The sequence below is a fragment of the Saccopteryx leptura genome, chromosome 5 (genome assembly GCF_036850995.1).
Source record: "Saccopteryx leptura isolate mSacLep1 chromosome 5, mSacLep1_pri_phased_curated, whole genome shotgun sequence".
Taxonomy (NCBI): Eukaryota; Metazoa; Chordata; class Mammalia; order Chiroptera; family Emballonuridae; genus Saccopteryx; species Saccopteryx leptura.
The window spans coordinates 52,277-78,054 of NC_089507.1; the positions used below are offsets into that span (position 1 = coordinate 52,277).

Below are 25,778 nucleotides of genomic sequence, written 5' to 3' on the forward strand. Positions count from 1 at the left end.
GGTGCCGCCAGGCGGTCGGACCCCTGTCCACACCCAGCCCCTCTCCGGGAGCCCACGAGCGAGCGCTTCTCCGCACCTGTCAGCCTCGGTTCTCATTCCTCCCACGAACCTCGCCGCACCCTGGAGCCTAACCGAGCGACTTGTTCCCACGCCCGGAAACGATTCAAACGCCGGCGGGGCGGGCCCTCACGGTGGGAGAGGCGCATCGTGATTCGCAGGTGGGCGGAGTGGGCGGTGCTATGTGAGAGGGGGCCAGTGTGGGGATTGGGCAAGCACGCCGGAAGTACGCTTTGAGAGCCTAAAATCAGGGCCGCTCGGCGCCCGGAAGCGCCCGTTCCCTTCGTGTGTATTTCCGGTACGCGGGCTGCGATGACAGCGGCGGGGACTGGCACCTGTCAGATCCGCCAGTTCGCACTCGCTCAGAGGCTGCTGCCTGCAGTCAGAAGCCGCTGCGGCTGGGCGAGACGCTGCAGGGGTTCGGGAGCCGGCCCGGCGCCCGACGGGTGTGCACGATGCGGCTGGGCTCCGGGACCTTCGCTGCAGGCTGCGTAGTGATCGAGGTGCTGGGGGTCGCGCTCTTCCTTCGGGGATTCTTTCCCGCCCCCGTTCGTTCTTCCTCCGGCACCGAGCACGAGGCAGAGCCCCCAGCGCCTGAACCCTCGGCAGGTACGGACCCTTTCCTGCCGTCCCGCTCCCTGGGCCGGTTTTGCAGAAGGGATCTCCTTCTGAGCACCCCCTCCCTCGGGCTCCCTGATGGTCTCTTCCATCCTGCTCACTCCGAGGACCCCTCGTTCTTTTCTGTATCTATCCTGCAACTTTGTGGCATCCGCTGCTCTCAGTCCCACTGAACGTTTGCTCTCCACAGCCGGGCTCCCGCCTCTCTCCAGCTCTGATGCTGGGAGGCGCGCACCCCGCTCCAGCGGGCTTTGAGCCGCTCCCTGTTCCTGGCACCTTTTCTGCTCGATGAGTCACAACAGGTAAAGATTCCTGCGGACTCCTCGCTTGCTTGCTTCCTTCCTTCCCTTTCCTCCCTCCCTCTCTTCTTTTTTCTTTCTTTCGCTTTTTTTCGTTTCCTTCCTTCCTTCCTTCCTTCCTTTTTCTTTCTTTCGTTTCATTCTTTCATTACTCCAAGGTCCCCTTTTGACCAGTATTGAATACCACCCAGCATGGACACCTTCCTGGTTCTCACCTACCCAGCAATGCATATACCAGGTAGAGGCACTCCCGTTTTAGTCCAAGTTCACACAACACGAGCCACTGACCGTGTAAACACATTTTGTAAATGCTCGTCCTTCCACTCAGTGAAGCTCTGTGTTTTTAGGAGAAGCTTTATAAATTTACGATTCCAGGACCCTCACGAAGGGACTCCCCTTCACAACTGGAATAGGGAACTGGAACATAAGGCTTTTCCTGGTTCCAGTACTCCTCACCATGCTAAGGGTAATTCATTACTTAATACTGGGGCTCCCTGAGCTTACTCAGCATCACCCCCTTCCCACACTGTGGGCCTTTCCCTTTGGATTGGCACATAGAGATATGACAAGCTATATGCCTGAGAAGTAGTCAGAAACTAGATTATAGGAGACTGAATGCAATTTCATTTTTTCTTTCAAACACTTTTAGGAGGCGGTTCCAATTGGACCAAGCTTCCACCACCTCTCTTCGGTAAAGTTGTTATTATGCTGGTAGATGCCTTGAGAGATGATTTTGTATTCGGGTCCAAGGGTGTGAAATTCATGCCCTACACAACTTATCTCATGGAGAAAGGAACCTCTCACAGTTTTGTGGCTGAAGCAAAGCCTCCTACAGTTACTATGCCTCGAATCAAGGTAAAGACTTTGACTTAGCGTTTTATAGCTCATGCTTTGGCTCTTTAAGAGGTTTAGAGAGGCTCTCTGTTGTCTTTTACTTGTCCACATTTGGTTAAAATTCAGTGCTGTCAACCTGGCTGGGACAGTAGAGTGCTGAAGATCTCTGACAGATAAGATAGAACTGAGACCAATGATTTGTGCCCTTTCAAGTAGCCAGAGCTCATGCTTCCTGGGAAGCCTAAAGGTCATCCAGGCCAGCCTAGTCTCAGAGATATCATCCTCCTTGCTAATCTGTCCTTTTATTTCATTGTCATTAAGTCGCTTGTAATTCTGGAAACCCTTTAGGGTTATCTTGTTCAATCTCTTCATTTCATAGGTGAGGAAGAAGACTCAGACTTTCCGTCATTGACGCAGACACCAATCCCGCATGATCTGGCCTCAGCAGTTGTCACTTTTTCTACTGTGTCAACCGCTTTCAGGTGTTCAGCCCAGTGAGCATAGCTTTGAAGTGCATGGGCAAAAAAAGACTAAAGTTTTATTGATTGGCTCAAGATCTATTTATTGAGCAAATAGGGATCATTTTCCAGATGTGGAAACAGACTTGAAGTGCCAAAATCACACAACTGGAATAGGGAACTGGAACATAAGACTTTTCCTGGTTCCAAAATCTCTGTTGGTCATGCTGCATCACACAGCATCACTACAGAATAGGGTGTCCGAGACAAACCCTGTTCCAGGACTCCCTGCAGCGCCCTCCTTACTCTCAGAAGGCAAGAAACTACTGTTCCCAAGGCCATGGCAACCGTGGGGAGCCTCCAAGGAGAGTTCAGATTTGAGCTTTTACTTGCGTTTCCTAGGACCCTAAGCCGCAACTCAGTTGCTGCCTGTCTGCTCCCTTGGGTGAAGGGGATGCCACTTTGTCCCTTCCCACCTTAAAATGTCACAAGGAACCCAACCTAGTGTGAGTGAGAAGGGGGTACTTTGTAAAAGCCCCAGAAGAATGATGTACAGATATGACTACAGGAAAACAGAAAACATTATAAACAAAGTCATCAGACAAGCGATAAACTGAAAAAGTTGTTTACAGTTGGCATAAAAAACAAAATGTTAAGCCCATTAAATATAAAGAGGATCCAATTAGGCACAACAGTCCAGTAGCAGCTGAACAAAGGATATGAAGAAATTCACAAGGAAAGAAATTAAAATGGTTAATAAACATGTGAAAAGATTCTTAACTTTACTAGTAATCATAGCAAGGCAAGGCAAAACCATCTATAAGCCCAAATTTCATCTATCACATTGTAAAGAATTAAAGATCGATGAGGTAAACAGGTGTCTTAATGCTATGAATATAACTGTACTGAGCCCCCGCCCTCGCCCAGTCCAGTGCAGTCTTCATGTTGTGCTGCTTGACTTAATGTCCTCCCGTGGCTTACAGTGTGTCTACTGACCCAGGCCTTCTGGCTGTACTCCTGCCCATTTACCTCCCCACCCTCCTCTGAGCAACTTTCCCTCTTCTAAGATCACACTTAGCTCGGTTCCCATGTGTGCTGCCTTCTCTGCCTCAGAGCCTTTGCAGTTTAGGGTGTTTTCCCCGGAAGACCCTGCCTCATCTCACCTAGACAGCACTTCAGCCTTCACATCTCAGCTCAAGTGGCACTTCTACTGAAGCCCTTTAAATATCCATTAAATGGTCTTGGTTAAATAAATTAATATGCGTATCCTTTTTGGTTTTCTGGGGAAGGATGTCCATGGTCTTATTAATTGGAAAACAAAAGCAGGTTGTGGAGTTATTTACGAAGTTGTTAACATCTTGGTGAAAAGTGTATCTTGGTGTATTTGTGAAGTTACACATAGAGAAGAAAGGTTACTCACCAAAAGTGCTTGGTTATCTTTAGGGAGTAGATTTGGGAGTTAGAGGAAGACTCACATTTCAAGAAGTAATTTTATTGAGATATAAATTTAGTGTAATCCAGTATGTACGTTTGTATGTATGTACTTGGATGAAGTATCACATATGTATGTCCATGGCACCTGCCTCCACTGGAGATTCTGATGCCCACCCATGAGTGGTGGCTATTGTCGCTGTTACTTTGTTTATGTGTGTAGTGACTTGCCTCAACAAGTTCTAGAGTGTCTCCCTGACTGTGCAGCAACTACGTCATTTTTCTAATTCTCATTTTTATTTTTAGGCTAGTCTTTCTAAAGGTCACCTTGGGTCAGCAAAAACTAGCAATTGGTCAAAGGTTGTACATAAACACCTTAGTGATGAGGTTTCCATTCTGTGGGGTCATGTATGAGATGGGCTATATGCTCACTGGTCAGGTAATTTTATATGTCTGCCCTGACTCTCACTTACTCTTTGAGCAGGGCCTCTTGTTCAGCCAGAAGGAACTGGTAATGAGGCCCCCTCTGGTCTCCTAAGCACACACAGCCTTCCAGAGTCCACACGTATGTGGAGCTTATAGAGGTTGACTAGACCTGTCTCGTTCCCCAAGTCCCCTTCTAAATTTTGGGCTGGTCTCTTACCACAACCTGCATGGAGCCTCAGGTTGTGGCCTTCCCGTTGATTTCACGCCCCTGGTATAGTGCTGTTCCGTGGAACTAGGTTGTGGCCTTCCCGTTGATTTCACGCCCCTGGTATAGTGCTGTTCCGTGGAACTAGGTTGTGGCCTTCCCGTTGATTTCACGCCCCTGGTATAGTGCTGTTCCGTGGAACTAGGTTGTGGCCTTCCCGTTGATTTCACGCCCCTGGTATAGTGCTGTTCCGTGGAACTAGGTTGTGGCCTTCCCATTGATTTCATGCCCCTGGTATCGTACTGTTCCATGGAACTAGCTCTAAGTCGTGGGTTCACCTCCCCACCCCACTCCGCTGCCCATTCCGTGGCTACTGTAGCACACAGCTGGGGCTGGGGAAGGGAGCAGTCCAATGAAAACACCACAGGCTGCCCTGGCCGGTTGGCTCAGCGGTAGAGCGTCGGCCTAGCGTGCGGAGGACCCGGGTTCGATTCCCGGCTAGGGCACACAGGAGAAGCGCCCATTTGCTTCTCCACCCCTCCGCCGCGCTTTCCTCTCTGTCTCTCTCTTCCTCTCCCGCAGCCAAGGCTCCATTGGAGCAAAGATGGCCCGGGCGCTGGGGATGGCTCTGTGGCCACTGCCTCAGGCGCTAGAGTGGCTCTGGTCGCAACATGGCGACGCCCAGGATGGGCAGAGCATCGCCCCCTGGTGGGCAGAGCGTCGCCCCATGGTGGGCGTGCCGGGTGGATCCCGGTCGGGCGCATGCGGGAGTCTGTCTGACTGTCTCTCCCTGTTTCCAGCTTCAGAAAAATGAAAAAAAAAAAAAAAAAAAAAAAGAAAACACCACAGGTATTCACAGTGCTTCCTGAGAGTTATAGTTTGTCTTAAATAAGAACTCAATTGGTGTCTACCTTTGGTGAGTTTTCAAAGTCCTGAAATGTTTGTTTTTGACAGTTTTATCGTCTCTCCCAGGGGAGAAGATTTGTTGAGCTTCTCGCTTGCATTCCAGAGGTCCGGTTATTTCACTTTTGTATTTGCTGTTAAAGAAGTCTTGGCAAAATTATCACACTTTTTACATGATCCAGACTCCTGTTTATTTTAATTGCATAGGTCCCTCGACACTGAGGTTGGGGATTGTTGGGAAATCCAGATCACAGAGACCTTGACCCATTATTGTGGCCTTTTTATTTAGACTCTATGCTAAAATGAGGGAGCTGTTGACTTACTCCTATAGCAAAGACATGTGAGGAATGTCACAGCCACATCTTACGCCCCAGATAGTGTGGTGCCACATGGTATGTGTGTGTTGGGGGGTGTCCACGGGCATCCCTGGGCCAGTTTACTGTGAGAATTCCTGAGAGTTCATGCTTAGAAACCGCTTTCCTCCCGGGGTGTGTGAGATGCTACAAATCTGTGGTTTTTATTATAAATCAGTAAGTGGAGTTTGCAGATTCGAAGCTCAGGTGAAAACCTGGCAGTGGGTCTGAATGTACAGGTGTGTGTTCTTGGCACAGACCACACTTTGCCACTTGCTTTGATTCTTGAGTCCCACAGTTTCTCCTCTGGTCACAGCACTTGCCTGCCTACTCCACAGCCTCCTCCCTTATCCTGTCCTTGTCTAACATGTGGTCATGTTCACTTTTGAGCACTCTGGTTTGGCACAGCATCTGTGTGTAGCATCCCCCTCTGTCCTTACACTGACCCAACCTCTAGTATTAGAGGCGCCCTAGTTGATGCTTGCACCTTTCACCTGTATGGTGGCCCTCAGCATCCTTCCCCCTGCGATGCTTTGGGTCCCTCAGTCTAATCTGTGAGTGTTCCCTCCTGCAGGCGTTGATGACAGGGAGCCTCCCGGGCTTCATCGATGTCGTCAGGAACCTCAATTCCCCCGCACTGCTGGAAGACAACGTGATCACACGGGCAAAAGCAGCTGGGAAGAGAATCATCTTTTATGGAGATGAAACATGGATGAAATTATTCCCAAAGCATTTTGTGGAATATGATGGGACAACCTCATTTTTTGTGTCAGATTATACAGAGGTCAGTTTTTAAAATAAGAAATATATGTCACACTAGGTAGAGAAGCAGTGTTGTTGGCATTGGCTTTTGTTACTGTAGTGGGAGAGGCATCGAAACATTGTAAACATGGTTCATGCTTACAGTCAGTTACAACCCCAGGACGTAAACCCTAATGCCAGTGTGAGCACAGGACTCTGGAGCCCATAGCCTAGAACAGTGAGCACCCACTGACGAGTATAAAGGGTCCTGAAGGGCTTCCCAGCAAGGAGCCACTTAAGCTCTTTTCTTTCTTTTTTTTTTTTTTCTTTTTTTTTTACACAGGGACAGAGAGAGAGTCAGAGAGAGGGATAGACAGGGACAGACAGACAGGAACAGAGAGAGATGAGAAGCATCAATCATCAGTATTTCATTGCGACACCATAGTTGTTCATTGATTGCTTTCTCATATGTGCCTTGACCATGGGCCTTCAGCAGACTGAGTGACCCCTTGCACCAGCCAGCAACCTTGGGTCCAAGCTGGTGAGCTTTTGCTCAAACCAGATGAGCCTGCACTCAAGCTGGCGACCTCGGGGTCTCAAACCTGGATCCTCTGGGTCCTCTGCGTCCCAGGTCTGATGCTCTATCCACTGCGCCACTGCCTGGTCAGGCCAACTTAAGCTGTTTTAGAGGTGGGTGAGGACTTTCTAAGAGGACTGAGCAAGTGGCAGCATCTGTCCGAGGCAGAGTTCAAGGACTCCATGGGCTGCCTGGGACCCCTGAGGCTGTTGGTTCTTCTGCAAGTGGGGCAGCGTCCGGAGTGGGGAGGCATGAGGGCAGAGGGTAAGCTGGGGGCCTGGTCCTGTGGAGCACCAGCCCCGGTTGGGGGTGCAGTCTCCAACAAGGAAAGAGTGTGACTAGAGCCCCAGTTGGAAGGCTGAGCCTGGGTGCCGTGGAAACCCACATGTCTGAACTTGGCATTGGGCTGGACAGTCTTGCACACCCACACCTGTCTGCTTTCTGGGCCTGGTGAAGCACCTGCAGTCAGTCCTGCTTACACTGATGGCCTTGCTGCAGTGACCTGTGCAGACACATCAGTACTGACCAGCAAGCAGTGGCTGGGTTTCCCCATCCTGCGTGAAATCACTCAGAAACACTTCTCCTTGTCGTAGACTTTTCAGTGAGAGAGAGGTGGTCCAGTGGAGGAGTCGGGGCTGCCCAGGCTGATGGCTCTGCTTGGGACAGCTGGATGGCAGGTTACTGAGTGCTGTGTATCTTTCCTCCCAGAGCAGCTTTCTTGTAGGAGGCACGTAGGTGCCCTCAGCTTCACCCTGCTGGTTACTTGAACTCTGGGTACTGTTTTGTTTTCGCTAACTGCCTTTCGCCCTTAGTTACCTCATAATGGCTTAGCACCCTATTCCCTTGGTCATTTGCTCAGTTAAGCCCCACTAGTAGTCCCACAGAATTTTTTTCTCTGATCAGGCTTTGCTCATTTAAATGATCTGTTTGGCCTGACTGGGCAGTGGCGCAGTGGATAGAACGTCAGACTAGGATGCGGAGGATCCAGGTTCGAGACCCCGAGGTTGCCAGTTTGAGTGCTGGCTCATCTGGTTTGAGCAAAGTTCACCAGCTTGAGCCCAAGGTCACTGGCTCAAGCAGGGGTCATTTGGTCTGCTGTAGCCCCACGGTCAAGGCACATACAAGAAAGCAATCAATGAACAACTAAGATGCCGCAACGAAGAATTGATGCTTCTCATCTCTCTCCCTTCCTGTCTGTCCCTCTCTCTGACTCTTTCTCTGTCACAAAATAAATAAATTAAATTTTTAAAAAAAGATCTTTAAATTATCTGTTTAATGCATTCTGTCTATAGCATAGAGACATAAAAACAATATTAGTGAAAGCTTACTCTACGGCTAGTGTTTATTTAATTTTTATGGCACTTTTTATTTTCTCTTGTTCCTTTCAAACTCCTGCAAGTTCCATTACCTAAAATAAACACTGATAATTTATAATGACCGTATCATTTTCCTTGAAGGTCCGTGGAAGTTAAGTTCCATTACCTAAAATAAACACTGATAATTTATAATGACCGTATCATTTTCCTTGAAGGTCCGTGGAAGTTAAGGGCCCTCTTCATGTGCGTTTCTCCCTTTCCAGGTGGATGATAATGTTACAAGGCACTTGGACAAAGTGTTGAAAAGAGGGGATTGGGATGTGTTGATCCTCCACTACCTGGGGCTGGACCACATCGGCCACGTCTCTGGGCCCAGCAGCCCCCTGATCGGGCGCAAGCTCAGCGAGATGGACGGCGTCCTGATGAGGATCCACACTGCACTGCTCTCCGAGGTGGGCTGCGCTCTGCTGCTCTGTGGATTAGGACCTCCTCGTGCCCACGTTCCCCAGTCTGAGAGCTGGGCCGTGGACTCGGGTGACCTCCTGTGAACGAATGTTGTGCCCGTCATCACTCAGGCAAGCCCCATAGACAACGTGTCATTTTGAGATGCTCACCTGCACTGATCCCGTCTCCCAGCGGCTCTCCCTCCCTCCCCATCTCCCGTTCATCCAACTCAGGTTGCCTGAACGCTTCTGTGTCCCTGTGCCTGTCTGGGTGTCTGTGGACCGTAGGCTGCAGCTGGGAGGGCAAAGAGGAAGCAAAGGAACTGAGCACATGAGTGTTCCTGCAGGGGAAGGTGACTGGCGCCCCGGGAAGCCCAGGCAGGAGGAGAGAACACCTGAGAGGCTGAGATTTTCAGCAGCATATGAGCAGAGGCTGGAAGGGATGGAGGGGTGGGTATACCATCCCCGGGTCAAGAGCAAGGTCGAGGCAGAGCCCACCAGGCAGGTCCAGGGCAGCAGAGACCATTGGCTGGAGCCACGGGGGCAGGAGGTGGCTGCGTTTGGCAGATGCGGACACTGAGGCATGCAGGGTAACGTGCCCACACTCTCACAGCTTGAAATGGCAGAGGTTCAAACCCAACTCCTCCGCCCCGAGAGGTCCTAAGTCTGAGCCTCCAACACTGTGTGACCTCCATGTGATTCTGTTTGTTTTATGTATGACATTACTTGACCTTAACCCTTTGACCTGACGTTAAGCTCATATGTAAAAAGAAAACTAACTTAGAAAGAACAACTGTTCATAAAGCTAAAGTCTGACGTTGATTTCTTAACAAGATTATGTGTTATCAGTGTGAATACAGCTGAAAGGTTTTTCCTTTGCTTTATAGGAGAGAGAAGCTCTTTTACCCAGTTTGCTGGTTCTTTGTGGCGATCACGGCATGTCTGAGAGCGGAGGGCACGGGGCCTCCTCTGTGGAGGAGGTGAACACTGCTCTGCTCTTAGTCAGCTCTGCCTTTGAAAGGAAGCCCGGTGAGAATGGAGGAAAGTGTAACATGTTCAAACTGTGTTTCTGTTTTCTGTACACTTACTGTCCCTCGGGTGACCACAAGCAGGGCCACCCGCGCCCGCTGTTCCCACCCCACGCTACGGGACTCCATCAGTGCTAAGTGTGTGTCTCCCAAGTACCACATGCTGCTGTGGGGTAGGCAGCGAGCCCGCAAAGAGTGGGTGTCAGTCACCTTTCTGACACAGACCAGTGCGGAGCTTTCCATGGGAATCCACTGGGAATAGAGTGGGGAGATGGGTGATTTGACTGACGCTAGTTGTAGAAAGTCAAACTCAAGAACGACTACCATCCTGCATACCTAGAGCCTGTCACTTACACTGTTTTTTCCCTAGGTGATGTCAGGCACCCAAAGCATGTTCAACAGACTGATTTGGCTCCAACACTAGCAATAGGGCTGGGTCTGCCGATTCCAAAACACAGCGTGGGCTGCCTTTTATTCCCGGTTGTGGAGGGAAGAGCCATACGAGAGCAGCTGAGGTTTTTGCATTTGAATACTGTGCAGCTCAGCAAATTGCTGCAGGAGAACGTACCATCCTACAAAAGAGGTGAGTCAGTTACTAGCTGCTGCTGTTGTTAGACTGTGTGTGTTTATCTGCTGTGCCTGGTGTTGTCCTGATGTTTGCAGCTGTGACATCATCTGTCTTTGACTATGTGGCCGTGCAAATTATGTTCCTGTTTCATTAGAACCCAGACCACCACCATTAGCAGCACCCACAGATGCAATGCTCTAAGTCAGGTTCTTTCATAAATTTTTTCATTCAACAAACGTTGAGTTATTTTTCACTAAGTTCCCATTTGACTAAGAACTATTAAAGCTGTGGAGATGGCAGTACATGGCTCTGCCCTCATGGAGCTTACCTTTGCAGGGGGAGAAAAAAAGAAGTAGGCATCAGTGTCAGTTGTTGACAAGTGCCTTCGTGGCTGGTGACTGGAAGGGGTGGGAGTGCAGGTGGGTGAGGGCTTCAGAGGCTGGTCTTCAGCCGGGAGGGAGCACTGTGGCAGACACAGGGTCCTGTGGTGGGGATGTGCCTGCACTTTGAAAGAGTGACCAGAGGCCAGAGTGGCAGGGGCAGAGTGCACTTTGAAGAGGGCACATGTGAGCTCAGAGGGATGTGAGGGCCTTTGGGACACTGAGCTAGAATGGGGGCTCTCGCTTTCCTTCTGAGATGAGCCAAGGTCTCTGACCTGCATTTTCAAAGGCTCTCTGAGCCATGTGGAGAGAGCTGTGCCTCGTGCTGCAGGGGACTTTGGGGGCTGCTGTGGTGCTTTGAGGAGAGGTGAGGGTGTGAGCCCACACAGTAGCCAGTGGCCGTGTGGTGGCATTGTGCATACGCTGATGGTCTTGCAAGCAGGATCTTCTGGGGCCCTAGTGAGGTGAGGAAGAGGCAGGGTTTCGGTGGGAGTGAGGGGAATGGTGATGCTGAGGTGGGGGGAGCAGGCTCGCCAGGGGGGCCCTCCTGTGTCCAGGATTGGTGCTGAGGAAGCCAAGTAGCCAGAGAAGGACTTTCAAAAAGGAGGAATGAGCAGCGGTGTGAATGCTGCTCCTGGTGAAATACAAGGTAGAGGCACCATGTGGGTGGTCACTGGTGGCTGTCTGGGGTAGGGGGCCCAAAGCCTGCCTGGGTGCTTGGAGGGAGGAGCGAGAGACCGCAGACAGAGCATCTCGGGGGAAGGCTGTGTGGGTCTCTGGGGTGGGTGAGGCCATTTATTTTTAATCTGGGAGAATGCAGGGGACGTTTCTGTGCTGGTAGGGATGATACAGAACAGGAGAGAGCACCTCCTCAGGGCCACAGTTTTACACGGTTTATCTGACCTGCCCAGGCACAGGGTGACGTTTGATGCTACAACTGGAGCTCTCTGGGAACCTGTATGAGGGACTCCTGGGTGGAGCCAGTGTTTAATGTGACTCGATGGGTTTTCCTATTTGAAATAGGAGGTCTAGCAGGTAGAAGAATGGCCGTGAGTTTGTGCTAACGTGTGAACTGACCTGGAGTCGCCTGGACAAGCCCTGCCCGTGGGCATGTGGGGGGCCAGATGTCCTAGTGGCCACAGGCGCAGGAAGCACCACTTTTTGGTCTGTGACAGGGTCCTAGTGAGCAGCTTTGTCAAAGGTGAGGCCCGGCCACAGGGCACTCTTCAGCCCAGACCAGAGACAACGCTACTTTATTTTTGATCTTTCAAAAATAACTTAGGAGCTTGGTAGCTTTTGCAGACTTGTTATTACTGGTGATGTGTGTGTGTCCTTGTTCCTACACTCACAACCAATAAAAAATTCACCAAAAACCCCTAAAAGAACAGTGGAGCTGTTTGCTTGCTTCAGGAGTAGCGGGTGGGAAGGCTGGGAGCTCATTGGGGTGGCGGGGGAGCCTGTGAGGCGGGCATGGCCAGTCCCTGGGTCAGAAGACATTGCTGGACCTTGCTCCCCTGGGGCCCCTCTGCCTGCACCATGAGTGAGCGTGCTGCCTGAGAGCAGCCAGAGTCCTTGGCTGCAGTGGTGACGATTCACAGCCTTCCATGTGTGCGGCCAGCGTCACACCCCTCGCCCGTCACTCCCCGACTCCGTTTGGCTCATGTGCAACAGGCCGTTCTCGCCTCAGGGCCTGTGCCTGGGCCTGGGCTCTTCCCTTTGAGCTGACGTCCTCCCCCACCCTTCACCCACTGACCCTTCAGCCTCCTTCACGATCCAGCGTACACGTCCGACCTTCCTTGCCCTCACCCCCAGCCCTGCCTCCTGTCAACTTTGCCTCCCTCCCCAGAAGTCTTGTTATTCCCGCCATTTTTCCTCCGCGCACCCTTCCCACTCTGTGAGAGCCACTGGGTCACCAGCCTGAGCAGGCGGAAACTGTGTGTGTCTGCACGGCGCAGGTATCAGTGCTCAGCGAGTATGTCTGCATACACACACGGTGGTCCCCTGTCTGTGACTCTGGGGGGAGGGGACAGAAGAGCCCCATGTGGGCAGCAGAGTGAAGGTGAGGGTGCCAGTCTGATGCAGCCCACCTCCTGTGAGTGGTGTCTGAGTCGCCCTCCCCTGGAGTGGGCATGGGGAGTGTGGCTGAGAGTCGTGCCAGCACGTGCGTCTGGTCCAGGTCGGCTGGCACAGGCAGAGTGGGCTGGGGGCCCATGCTCAGGGCTGGTACAGGAGGATGCCAGGCAGTGCCAGACAAGGACGAGGGTTCTGTTGCGGCTGTGGCCAGGAAGCTGGGGCAGGCACACCCCTGGCTGGGAGTGGCTGTGTGGGAAGGTGGAAGAACAGGTCGAGGACCAGGGAGCCTCAAAAGGAAGCTCTTGCTTTTCAGTCTAGCCACAGTGAGTCCGGTCTAGCTCTGAGAAGGAGGAGGCAGCCCCTGACCTTGGGCAGCAGGCCCCTGTCATCCCAACCAGGGAGCCAGCAGCCTCTGGGGCTGGGCTTCGTCCCGGAGCCCTGGTTTTGTGTCGGGGGTGGGCCCTGCGGTATTGTGTGTTGGAATGTGGCTCACCGTACTGGCAGGAGACTGCCATCCCTTCCCAAAGAGGACTTGTGGCAACAGAAGCTGGTGGAAGGTGTGAGCGCTAATGCGAGGCAGGAGGCTGCACTGGAGACGCATCAGGACCCTGCCCGCCCACGCAGTGTGTGAGAGGGGGAACATTGTTGTAAAGTTGAGGGCCTATCGATGTGATGTATTCCTGGGTGGATTTCCCACTGCGCATTGAAGAAAAGACAGAGGAGCAGGGGAAGGAGGGGGTAGGGGCGGTGGGGTGGGCAGAGGCTTCTGTCCGGGGGCTGGGCCAGAGCAGGCCACACATGGGTGTCAGAGGACGCTGAGGCCGCGTCACAGCACACGCACGATAGCTCACCTGCTCTGGGGTCAGGTTGACAGGCTGTGGTAACTGACGCCAGAACATGGCACGTGTGTGTATGTCTGTGCTAGGTCTGTGTGACCTGTTCCTCTTCTTGTTAGAGCCTGGATTTGAACAGTTTAAAATGTCAGAAAGGCTGCATGGGAATTGGATCAGACGGTACTTGGAGGAGAATAACTCAGAAGTCCTTCTCAACCTGGGCAGCAAGGTTCGCAGGCAGTACTTGGACGCCCTGAGGACCCTGAGCCTGTCCCTGAGCAGACAAGTGGCCCACTATGATGTCTACTCGATGGTGGTGGGGACGGTCGTGGTTCTGGAGGTACGGTGCTCCTGTGGGTGGAGTCACGGCTCAGACATAGAGCTGACTTGATAACATACATGTGGGTTAAAGTGTATAGAGCACCAGGGTTTCTAAACATGGCAACATAGGCGTTTTGTTTGTTCGGTGTGACCTTGTACACTCCTCTGTCAGGCTGAGTGGACACTGCCTTCCTGCCCCAGGTCCTCACACTGCTCCTGCTGAGCGTCCCCCAGGCGCTGGGCACCGCGGCGGAGCTGGAGGTCCCTCTGTCGTCACCCGTGTTTTCCCTGCTCTTCTACTTGACGTTCCTGCTCCTGTGGGCCGTCCACGTCATCGTGTGCACCTCAGCCGGGAGCTCCTGCTACCTGTGCAGCCTCTCGTGGCCGATGGCGGGGGCGGTGATGGTGCTTGTCTCCGCGCTGCTCTGTGCGGTCCTGTCGGCTCTGTCCAGGACGTTTGGGGATGGGAGGCCGAGGAAGGTAAGATGGTCCCTGCAGACAACGCTGCCTCCCTGGGCGGGCCACAGTTTATTTCAGCTGCTCTCGCATTCACCAGGCGTGGGTTAGAGCCCTGGGGTGTGGCCGGCACAGCACCGGCCGGGCAAGGAGGGAGCCAGTGAGGACGGCCTGTCCCGAGCCCCGAGCACCCACTTCAGACTCTCGGCTCTGCGCCCTCAGATCACAGGCCTCTCCTATTGGTTGGAAACACGGAGTCCCTGGCTCTGTCACGGGGGCTGGGCAGAGAGCTGCAGGTGCAGACGGACAGGAGCGGCCGCTGGGACGTGCGTGGGTTGGTCACACAGCCACAGTGTCTGTTGCCGCCTCACTGGCACACGTGCACTGAGCACCGAGCACTTACCCCCAGTCAGCCAGGGCTCACCTTTAACTTAATTTGATTTTTTTCTTCAAAATATAAGAGAAAGTTTATTTAGAAAGAGAGGTAGAAGAAATAGGCTTTATGAAACAAGTTACAGAGGCCAAAGAAGGGGCCCTAGGAGCTCAGGAGAGAGAAAGGTGAAGGTAACGTGTGGGGGTGGGGGCTCCGGTCTGCTCCCAGGGCTCATGTTTCATTGTAAGGGCTATAAGTTAGTGTATTTAAGGGCTGTTACTGTGATGCCAACTTTGTCATTTCAGTAGAATTGACCATTGTAGTAGAAACTTTCTAAGTTTCTGGAAAACTCATGGGGAAGTCAAGGTCTCATTTGGTGAGAAATATCCTTGGGGTTCTTCAGTCTCAGTAGCAGGAACGGCCTGTGACCACTGACGACCCGGCTCGAGAGGGCGGGGCCAGTGCGTGGAGCTCTGGGTCCAGGGTGGTGCGAGCTCTCTGAGCCCTGGTGCTGCTGAGCTGTCTCGGGTGTAAATATCCACCATCTGGTCACTGAGCTTAGGACGGGAAGTCCAGGGTGAGGGTGGCCTGTGTCCCCTGGGTGTGCTGAGGACAGGTCATTCCAGCAAGGTTGGGGGAGCAGGGACATGAGGAGCTTCGAGCAAACATTACACTGGGCTACATTCTGTGACCAACAACTTTAAGTACCTGCAACGAGATGTGTAATTTTCAGGTTGTGCCTTTACAAAGTACCTCTACCTTTTCACAGACTCCGGTGCATTCCAACTCCAAATGGTCAGAGTTAGATCTTCTCATCTTGTTCGGGACTGTGGGCCATGTCTTGAGTCTGGGCGCAAGCAGCTTCATTGAGGAGGAGCACCAGACCTGGTACTTCCTTGTCAACACCCTGTGTCTCGCACTGTGTCACGACATCTACAGAAGCTGCTTCCTGGGGGAAGACGATGAGCCTCAGCCTTGCTTACACGTGGAGGGAGGGTTTGCCGGGGCGGCACCGCCCTTGCAGGACAAGATCTCCGGCTGGGACGTGCCGGAGCCCGGCCGGGTGAAGAAGAGCCCCTCTTCCCTGGACGGGCCGTGGGGCCGGGAGAAGTGGATGGTGCTGGCAAGCCCGTGGCTGATCCTTGGCTGCTGCCGGCTGCTGCGGTCCCTGAACCAGACGGGGGTGCAGTGGGCCCACCGACCTGACCTGGGACACTGGCTCAGCAGGTGAGAACACGGGCTGTGGCGTCCACAGTCTCCTTTTTCAAAGTTTAAGCCTGTTTTTCATGTTCAGGATAAAGTGGTACTTGAAATCAAAAGAAATGTAAAAATATATCCTAACCGTGAACTGATGTAGGTGAATTTACATGGTGCCAGCCTAATGTGTTTGTGTTTGGTTTTTTATTGCCGAATCAATGCCATTGATAATGTTTGAAAACCTGTGAGTTTTCAGTGACAGTTGCGGCAAGGAGGTGGTCACACACACACACACACACACACACACACACACATACACGCCACCTCCTCCCTGATGGGAGGACAGGGAGGGGCGGGTGAGGCGTGTGGTCAGGAGTCGGGCAGCTCTGCTCTGGTTGTGTAGATGCATCTTCACCAGCCGTGGGAAGTGCAGCAGGCGGAAGCCAGGCAGAGAAGATCGAGATGTGGTGGCGTTAGGCACTGTAGCTGTCTGTCAGAGAAGATCTAGCTACAGCGAGATGGAGCCGTGTTTCCCGAGAGTGTAGCAGACAGAGGTCGTGGTCTGGTCTCTGGGAGGAACAGGGCTCAGGACTGTCACAGACACATTCTTAAAGGAGGACGTTCTAGTGAGTGAAAGGGAAATGCTTCTTCCTCCTAGCAATTAGGGAACTCCAGGTGAGACAAGAAGGTATGGCTTTTGTACCCAGCAAGGTGGAAAAACTACGGGGATTTAAATCACCAACGATTTTCTTCTTAGCTTTTCAGGAAAACCAGCTATTTTTAATACAATTCTTAGAAAGCCAACCAGTAGATACATAAGGTTGCTAGCTGTGCTTTGAGTGACATGGCATTTTCTCTTCATTGCAGGTCTGACCATAAAGCTGAGCTCTCTGTCCTGGCCACCCTGGCCCTCATCATGGTCTTCACACTGGTTCAGAGCAGGTGCTCCCTGGCCTCCAAAGTGGCCATGGCACTGGGCCTGCTGGGGGTCTACTGCTACCGGGCGGCTGTGGGCCACGTGCTGCTCCCATGGCAGCGAGACACCAAAGACATTTCAAAGTACGTGCACTGACCCCAGGATGTGTTTTCAGGTTTCCCTCCTGCTTTATGTACTAAAATGTGCCGTGCTTTCGGCAGGAGTGTGAGGCCAGGCCAGGCGCTGCTCTTTCTCCTGGTCACCAGCCAGCTTGCCCTGGCATCCCCGACTCTGAGCCCAGCCCTCTGTTTCTGTCAGCTCTGACTCCCCAGGCCTGTACTCGCTCACGCAGCTCACTCTGGGCTGTGGCCTGGCCTCTGCTCTGGGCCAGCGCTGCCCTGGGGCGTGCCTTCATCCTGGCACGTGGAGGATTGTGTGCCACTGTTTGAATTAAGCTTATCTTACGAAAACCACAATTTTTAAAAATTATAAACATTTCAAAGAAAATCTGAGCTATGAAAATTCAGTTTTTCAAAACATACATTATTATGATGGTTATTTCATTAAAAAAATTTTTACTTACCATTACTTTAAATGATGAGCTTTTCTAGTGTACTTAAAAGTTTTGATTTATAAAACTTATTTATGATGTTTTAGGAATGTATGTGTTTAATAAGATGAAGTTCTTTGGCCCAGTGTCATCAGTTGTGTCCTTTACAGACAGCTGTAAATGAAGTGCTGAATTAATTACTTAGCTCGTAATAGTCAGGTGTGCACCGAACACACGACATACATTCGCTTGTTAAATTCCCAGGGCAGTTTTGTGAGGTGCCAGCCACCAACGGGAGCACCCGGAGTCTGACGTAAGCTGCCCACAGCAGCAGGGCCAGGAGGGGGCTGAGCCCAGACTCCCGACCCTGTCTGTCTGCAGACCCTGCAGTTTGCAGACCCTGCGGTTTGCACCACAGAGTGTGTGCACAGCACTTGCAAGTACTTCCTTAGATCTGCTGGGTTGTGAACATGGAGTTCACATTTGTGAATTTGGGAAGTTCCTGGCAGAGCTGGAGCTCATCCTACTGCAACGGTTTTTCAAACGAACTGTGTCTTGCACCCGGGTGGTCCTTGGGCAAGATGAGGAAGCTCCCTCGAGGGGGAGAGCGCACAGAGAGGGGTCCTGAGGCTGATGTGCAGAGGCAGACGCCCCATTTCCACTGGGCACCCCAGGTGGGCGGTGCTGAGGCTTATGAGTCAGCTGAGTGGACACATGGTCTTCACGGGAAAATGTGTATTTGAATTTTTCAAGGGGGTGCTAACAAATCTAATGAGTTTTGCTTTTTTTTCTAGGGGTATTATTGAAGCTCGTTTTGTTTATGTGTTTGTCCTTGGCATTCTGTTCACGGGCACCAAAGACTTGCTTAAATCTCAAGTCCTCGCTGCAGACTTCACAGGCAAGACTGGGGGTCTGTGGGACGTGTACAGTGGCTTGGTGCTGCTGGCTGCGCTGCTGTTTCGGGCGCACAACCTCCCCGTCCTAGTGTGCAGCCTCCTGATCCAGACGGTGCTGACCAGGTTCATCTGGAGGCCCCTGAGGCACGATGCCGCTGAGGTCACTGTCATGCACTATTGGTTTGGTCAAGCATTCTTCTATTTTCAGGTAGGTTTTCATTATTATCGTCGAAATAACTAATGTTTTAGGTCATTTATCTTTCAGTGTTTTTTGTTATTGTTATTGTTTTGAGAAAATTTTACCGTAAGTTGGGAAGTTATCATGTTTGTTTAATGAAAGAACTGTCAGTATGAAACGGTGACTGATGCTTCAAATTCCGGTTTCTTTTATAAGATATGATATACTTAGTTATTTCAGACAGACATGCTCGGTGGAGGCCGTGGCTGCTGACACCAGTGGCCGTGCTGGGTGTGTGTTTACCCGGCACTGGGGACGCTTTGTGTGTCTGTTGTCTTTTCTGACAAATGATGACTGCTTCGTGTCCTCTCCCCAGCTGTCATGTCCCCACCGGGTTATGAATCCCCTGGGACCCAGTGGGCATCACGTGTCCTCTCCAGTGTTGACAAGTCCAAGCCGCCTCCAGGATAGACCTCATGTGCACCCACATACTTGGAAGGGCACCTGGACAGGTGGACATAGAAGCCAGCACCCATCCTCAGAGGGACGCAGTTACATCCCAGCCTGCTTGCATTGCTGCTCTGAGCCCCGCCCTAGACCTGGTCACTGCCAGAGGTTCCCACAAGGTTCCTTCCCACCTGCACGCTCCCGCACAAGCTGCTCACAGTCCCGTGGTGATTTTCCGTCTTCACAGGGAGAATCTGTATTTCTTTCCATGGCAACGGCTCTTCCCTCCTCCTCCTCCTTCTCTTCCTCCTCCTCTGTCCAGACCTGGAAGCTTGTCTAGCTCTGTATGTCCCTTTGGTCTGCCTGGGTCTCTCCCCATCCTATGCCCTCCTCTCCTGGTTTCCTGGTGCCCCCGGCCTCACCACAGCAGCCCAGTCATGTGGCTCTTCTGTCTGTTTCCTGCAGCCCAGAAGGGGCAGGTGGTGACATTCTGGGCAAGGGGCCTGACAAGGACCTGCCTCAGCCTTTAGTCCCTCTGTGCCACCCTGGTCCTCAAGCCTGCTTCTGCTCTGCCTCCCACACTCTAGCCGCAGCTGCCCAGCGAGACTTCGTGCTTCTCCAGCTGGGCATGTGGCGGTTTCCTGAATGAGGCTGCGCCTCGGCAATGGTGGCCAGCCCTTCTGAGCTGTCTGTCATCTGTCTGTCTGTCTTAGTTTCCTCAGTTGTGACCTGAGGTTGCTGTGAGATGAGATTACCTAGCGTGAGAAACAACAGGTGGCCGTGCCTGGTAACCCTCAGGACCCATGTTGCTTCTCAGCCTGGCAGTCGGCACAGACCTGAGAGTGGCCGCAGCTGCCTGGAGTCAAAGCCCAGCAGGACTCGCAGGAGGTGCAGTGATTGAGGACACGCTGTGACCAGGATTCCGGGCGGAAGAATTTGGTTGCTTGGCCCCACTCAGCCTGACCTCAGCCATGTCCCCAAGGTTCCAGCATCCATATTTCAAAGGCCACAGCTTTTTCTTGCCATTCAGAACAACATTTTGTGTGTGTGTGTGTGTGTGTGTGTGTGTGTGTGTGTGTGTGACAGAGAGAGAGAGAGTCAGAGAGAAAGACAGACAGATAGGAAAGAAGAGAGATGAGAAGCATCAATTCTTCATTGCTGCACTTTAGTTGTTCACTGATTGTTTCCTCATATGTGCCTTGATGGGGGGTGGGGGTGGGGGAGGGTTACAGCAGAGTGAGTGACCCCTTGCTCAAGCTAGCAACCTTGGATTCAAGCTAGTGACCTTCGGCTTCAAAGCAGTGACCTTTGGGCTCAAGCCAGCAACCATGGGGTCGTGTCTATGATCCCATGCTCAAGCCAGCTACCCCGTGCTCAAGCTGGTGAGCCCTTTGCTCAAGCTGGCAATCTCGGGGTATCAAACCTGGGTCCTCTGCCTCCCAGTCCAATGCTCTATCCATTGCGCCACTGCCTGGTCAGGCCCTTTCAGAAGAAATTCAGAGGTTCACAAGGCTTGAGGACGTGGAGAAGTGCAGAATCCCATATACCAGCTGGAACAAGCTGTGAGCACAGCACTGAGGCGCTGGGCAGACTCACAGGCTCCTTCCAGCCTGGTCCACTTCTGTGTCTTTTGAATTGGTGCACCTGCCTTGGGGTTCTTCAGTGTTGAGCCATTCAGTGTCACTTAAATGTTGCCACAGAAGGACTTTTCAGTTTTTCTGAGCATGATGGAAGTTTCCAAATGGCTGGTGTTGACCGTCAGTTTTCTCTTTATCTGGAAGTCCAGCACAGGCCTGTGGCTGGTGTTGACCATCAGTTTTCTCTTTATCTGGAAGTCCAGCTCAGGCCTGTGGCTGGTGGTTGCCTCCCACCAGCAGTCTGTGAATGACTATCCCTCACGCTCGAGCACGAGAGGCTTGGTGGGGAGCACTGTGACCATCTCTCTTCCCAGGCTCCTGGGCACCTGCTGGACAGTCAGCCTGTGTGAGGAGCACAGGGCCTCCTGCCCCAGGGACATGTGCTGGCCCTCACAGCCCATCACTGTCTGCGATGTGTCCTTGCGTATAAGGACTGGCGACACGACAGACCTGCTGGCTCCTGAGCCGAGAGCTGCACTGAGGCCTTAGAGATGCCCCAGAGCGAGGACGAGCCTCACCTTCTGTCTGTCCCTCAGCGGCGTGTTGCCTCGTTCCTCAGGAAGGTGCTGCTGTGGGGCAGCACGGTCTCATGTCCAGTGGCCTCAGGTATCCCTGCAGCTCACACCATTTACGTGCTGGGGTCCATCAGCGATCAGGGTCCGCACAGAGCTGGTCCTTGCACCACCAGCCCCACAGCATGTCAGAGACGAGCAGCCATGTGGGGACAGGAGAGGAGCAGGCCCCCCAGAGCCTTCCTCATCCCCACAGCCCACCCCTCGGTCAGGTTTTGTTTCCTGGGGGAAGACTAGAGACTTTCTCCCCCTCCTTCCTGCCCTTCACTTGCAGCTGCGTCCTCAACAGCATGGAGTCAGGAGCACAGCACTCTGCTGAGGCCTGCTGGCCCTCCACAGGACCCTGGGTCTCTCTGCCTCGGTTTCCCGCCTCCACACTGAGGGTTGCATAGCAGTATGTCAGGACTGTTAAAGACAAAATGAGTGAATGCAAGGAACCCCCAAAGTGGTCCATGCCTTAGCTGCACAGACAGTATTAGGTTGACCATGGGACCTCCAGCAACCTGGCAGGCGTCAGACCCACTCTCCCACTCGTCACACTTCCCTTCGCCCTAGCAGCTCTGGGGTCTCAGTCTCCGGAGAGGGCTGGTAAGAAGCGTCAGCATCATGTAATCGGGGAGCCCAGGTGGCCACAGGCAAAATGGACTGAAGGGGAAGCCAGTGGTTACTGGTGAGGGATGTGCCCGAGGTCAGACGGCAAGGACAGGGTGTTGGGAGGTCCACCACTGTGACCATGTGACTGCTGGGAATGACACGCAGCCCGAGGAGGACACAGTGGAGATGGCAGCTGAGTTTGCAAAGCTGTAAACACCCAGTGGAACCGTGTGCTGGGCCGTGGGCTAAGTGGCTCTTTGGGGGTCACTCACTGGGATAGGAAGAAGACACTTGTGTGTCCAATCTGTAAACACCCTGCATTTCTGAGGAGAGATCTCCAGCATCAATATAGACTGGAAGTGGAGGGGGACTGACTCTTAGGAGCTCTGCCATCCTGTGCAGGGTGAGCTGGTGGCAGCAGTTCCTCACCAGGCCCAGCTGGTGGTTACCGGCCAGACACTGAGCGGCTGAACTGTGCAGGTGGCCCGCCTGCCCTCTGCCTCCAGCGAATGCCCCTCAGCCACTTACCTCCCAGGGTCACATGCAGCCCTGGGACAGTGTCCCAGATGGAGGTTGAGGAGGTAGGGGGCAGGGAGGAGTCAGTGCATCTCTGTTAAGTCGCCCTGAGGAAATTCAGAATTTGCCACAGTTCATCAGCAAGTTTCTGTCTATGGTTTCTCAAAGGTCAGACCTTGCACTTGCCCCTGTCTGAGGGAGGCTTCTCATGGAGGGACAGTGTGTCCCAGGGTCAGTCAGGGCGGAAGGGTGGATGGGAGGCCAAGGCTCCTGTGTGTCCACCTCACCATGACCATGACTAGCTTTCCACAGTCCCCGGTGGCTGTATTGTAAGAGTCACCATGTCAGCACTGTCTCCCTGTGTTCCAGGGCAACTCCAACAACATCGCCACAGTGGACATCTCGGCGGGCTTCGTGGGCCTGAACACCTACATGCAGATCCCAGCCATGTTCCTGACGGCATTTGCAACGTACGCGGGGCCTGTGCTGTGGGCCAGCCACTTGGTGAACTTCCTGAGTTCAGAAACCAGCAGGTAAACTTCTTTGTCTCTCTGCAGACTCTGGTGCAGGGCTGTCATTCCTTCCCCGAAAGTGCAGATCACCCTTTGATGCTGACTCACAGTGGTAGAGGAGGGTGCAGGGGTGCAGTCTCCGGGCTCAGCACAGACATGCACTCCCCAGGTGAGGGTCAGTGTGGGGAAAGGCCTGTCCATCCATGAAGCTTCTCCCAAGTTTCCCTTTGTAGCTGGTGCCGTGGCTGCAGGAGGGTAAGCGCCCTGATGGGTGGAATTCCCAGTGGGACCTGGTACACAGGGACTTGCTGCAGGAGCTTGTGGTCTGGTCGGGACACAGCAAAGGAGCCATGTACTCGCTGAGCCAGAGCACTAGGTCAGGGCGGCATTGCAGAGCAGGGGCTGCAGGCAGCAGGAATCGTGGCCGTACAGGGCAGCACACGGGGCCGGGCCGCGTGTGCGCCAGAGGAGAGGGAAGCAGAGCATGCCACTGCCAAGGGTGTCGCATGAAGTCTCTTCCTTCTGAGTTGGTTGTTATATGAGGTGTAAGAAAGTGGTCTACTGCAAGTGTGCACACATCTGTCCAGTTTCCCAGCACCATCTGTGAGGAGACTGTCTTTACCCCACTATGTGTTCCTGACTCCTTTGTCGACTATATGGCCGTGGGCTCGCTGTTTGAGCCTTGATCTTGGTGAATGATCTTTTAAATGCATTGCTGGATTTGGTTCTCTAATATTTTGTTTAGGCTTTCTGCATCTATGTCCATCAGGATATTAGCCTATGATTTTCTTTTATACTAAGGTCTTTGTCTGGTTTTCAAATTAGGATAATACATGCCCCATAAAATGAACTTGGGGCCCTGGCAGGTTGGCTCAGTAGTAGAGCATTGGCCCGGCGTAACAACGTCCCAGGTTAATTTCCTGGTCAGGGCACACAGGAGAAGAGACCACCTGCTTCTCTACCTCTCCTCCTCTCCCTTCTCTTTCTCTCTCTCTCCCCCACTCTTGCAGCCATGGCCCAATTGGAACAAATTGGCCCCAGGTGCTGAGGATGGCTCCATGGCCTCGCTTCAGGTGCTAAAATAGCTCAGTTGCTGAGCAACAGAGAAACGCCCCAGGTGGGCAGAGCATCACCTGGTAGGGGGCTTGCCGGATGGGTCATGGTTGGGGCGCATGCGGGAATCTGTCACTCTGCCTCCCTGCTTCTCACTTAACAAAAAAAAAATGAACTTGGGAGCCTTCCCTCCTCCTTAAGTTTTTGGAACAGTTTGAGAAGGACAGGTGCTCACTCTTCTTTGAGTGTTGGGTAACATTTATCCGTGAAGCCTTTGGTCCAGGACTTGTGTTTTTGGGGAGTGTTTTGATTATGACTTCGACTTCATTAGTAGCTATCAGCCTGTTCAGATTTTCTTTCTTCTTGATTCAGTCTTGGAAGATTGTATGTTGCTGGGAATTTATCCATTTCTTCCAGGTTGTTCAATTTGTTGGCATAGAGTTGTTCATAGTCTTGTGTGACTTCCTTTTCCTTGTTTACACTTTATAATGTATGTGACAGTGTAGTAGTGAAGTTTTTAAATAGATAATTGTGCAGAATATGGGGGTGCATTTGTCACAAACACTTCACACACTGCGGCATCACTGGGCACGTGGGAGGTGCCTGCTCTGCTGTCATCTCCTCAGGCCCCTCAGGTCCATTGGAAGTGCAGGGTCCACCCCACCAGACGGGCCAGATTCCAGAGCAAGAATTACCTGGTTGTTTTCAAAATAGAATCTCGGTAACGTATGTCTGTACCTCCCATGGTTCGGAAGCGACGTGTGCTGACTCGCGTGCCCTTCTCCTTGACAGTGGCTCAGCCCTGCGGCACGCTTGCTTCTGCTACGCTCTCTTCTGCTCTCTTCCGGTCTCTGCTTACATCATTCTGGTGACATCCCTGCGTTATCATTTATTTATATGGAGTGTGTTTTCCCCGAAACTCCTCTATGAGGGGATGCGTCTGCTCGTCACAGCCACTGTCTGTGTGTTTTTCACCGCCATGGACCGGACTGGAGTGAAGTCTTAGACAAGCCCTCACGACACTGGAAGAATCAAGTCTGCTGCTCCCTTCGTGGATTTGATTAATAACAATATGTTTCAATATAAGATTATTATAAAACAATATATAAATTCTACAATGTTGATGAATACCTTCGATTTCTTAGACTACTATACTTGAAATTAGATTTAGTAATAAGTGGCTTAATGTACTTGGTTTGAATATGAACCATATTCCCTGTTGACAATCACTACATAAACTTATGAACTTTTCATATCCTGTGGGTAACTTATGATATAGCCCAAATTTGTATGTTTAAATTGGTACAGAAAAATGTTGCAGGGTTGTCGTGTGCATGACCCTCAGAGAGCCCTGCAGCCTGTGGGAGGGGTTCATGATGCAGAGCTCAGACCCCTTTACAAGCCCGGAAACCAGGGGATCCTTGGGTTACATCTGTTCACACTAATGGCATTTAAAGTGAAAACTAGACATTTTTTAAAAATTGTACATTTAAAATTATAGATGTAAACCTGTTGAATGTTTGTTCATTTAACATATTTTTAAGAAAAATAACTATTTTTCAAAACAAAAATATTTAGCAAGAAGAGTGGCATTAGTTTGTATTTTTGCAAATCTCCTTAATGTCGGGCTTAACTGAAGATGGTTGGATTCTGTGTTCAGTCTGTTAGATATTTGTGTTTAGATGAAGTAGACACAGACCTGTTGTTGGATAAGGGAGGAGTCTTTTCACTCCTTTTTCTGATCATTGTGAATGTTCTTTTTTGATACTGCCCTGAACTCAGCCATTACAGTTTCTTACAGGTTAGTGGGAACAAAAAGCAGACCATATGTGAAACGGGCGGAACCCTACAGCAGTCTGCTCCTGGGTCAGAGCTGCACCAGCCTCGGGCACCTGGTCTTGTGGCTCTAAATGCCACCCGGGAGGCTGGGGACCTGGGACAAGGAACTCTGTACTGTTTTTGCAAGTTCTTGTGAGATTTAAACTATTTTAAAATAAAGTTATTTTGAAAAGGAAAA

General features: G+C 52.0%; 1 protein-coding gene across 2 annotated transcripts; it reads left to right on the forward strand.

Annotated features, from left to right (window-relative positions):
* Positions 1-345: 345 nt before the first annotated feature.
* On the forward strand, positions 346-25,778 carry PIGG (phosphatidylinositol glycan anchor biosynthesis class G (EMM blood group)). 2 transcript variants are annotated; one of them, XM_066384621.1, is made up of 13 exons: positions 346-666; positions 1,624-1,829; positions 6,159-6,368; positions 8,482-8,670; positions 9,549-9,690; positions 10,060-10,272; positions 13,666-13,883; positions 14,066-14,344; positions 15,463-15,920; positions 16,758-16,949; positions 18,151-18,460; positions 22,566-22,729; positions 24,554-25,778. In XM_066384621.1, the coding sequence occupies exons 1-13, from the start codon at positions 513-515 to the stop codon at positions 24,765-24,767; spliced, it is 2,949 nt and encodes a 982-aa protein (XP_066240718.1). In that variant the 5' UTR covers positions 346-512; the 3' UTR covers positions 24,768-25,778. The 2 variants fall into 2 exon arrangements, with proteins under 2 accessions (XP_066240718.1, XP_066240719.1); XM_066384622.1 differs by having other exon boundaries at positions 13,666-13,772.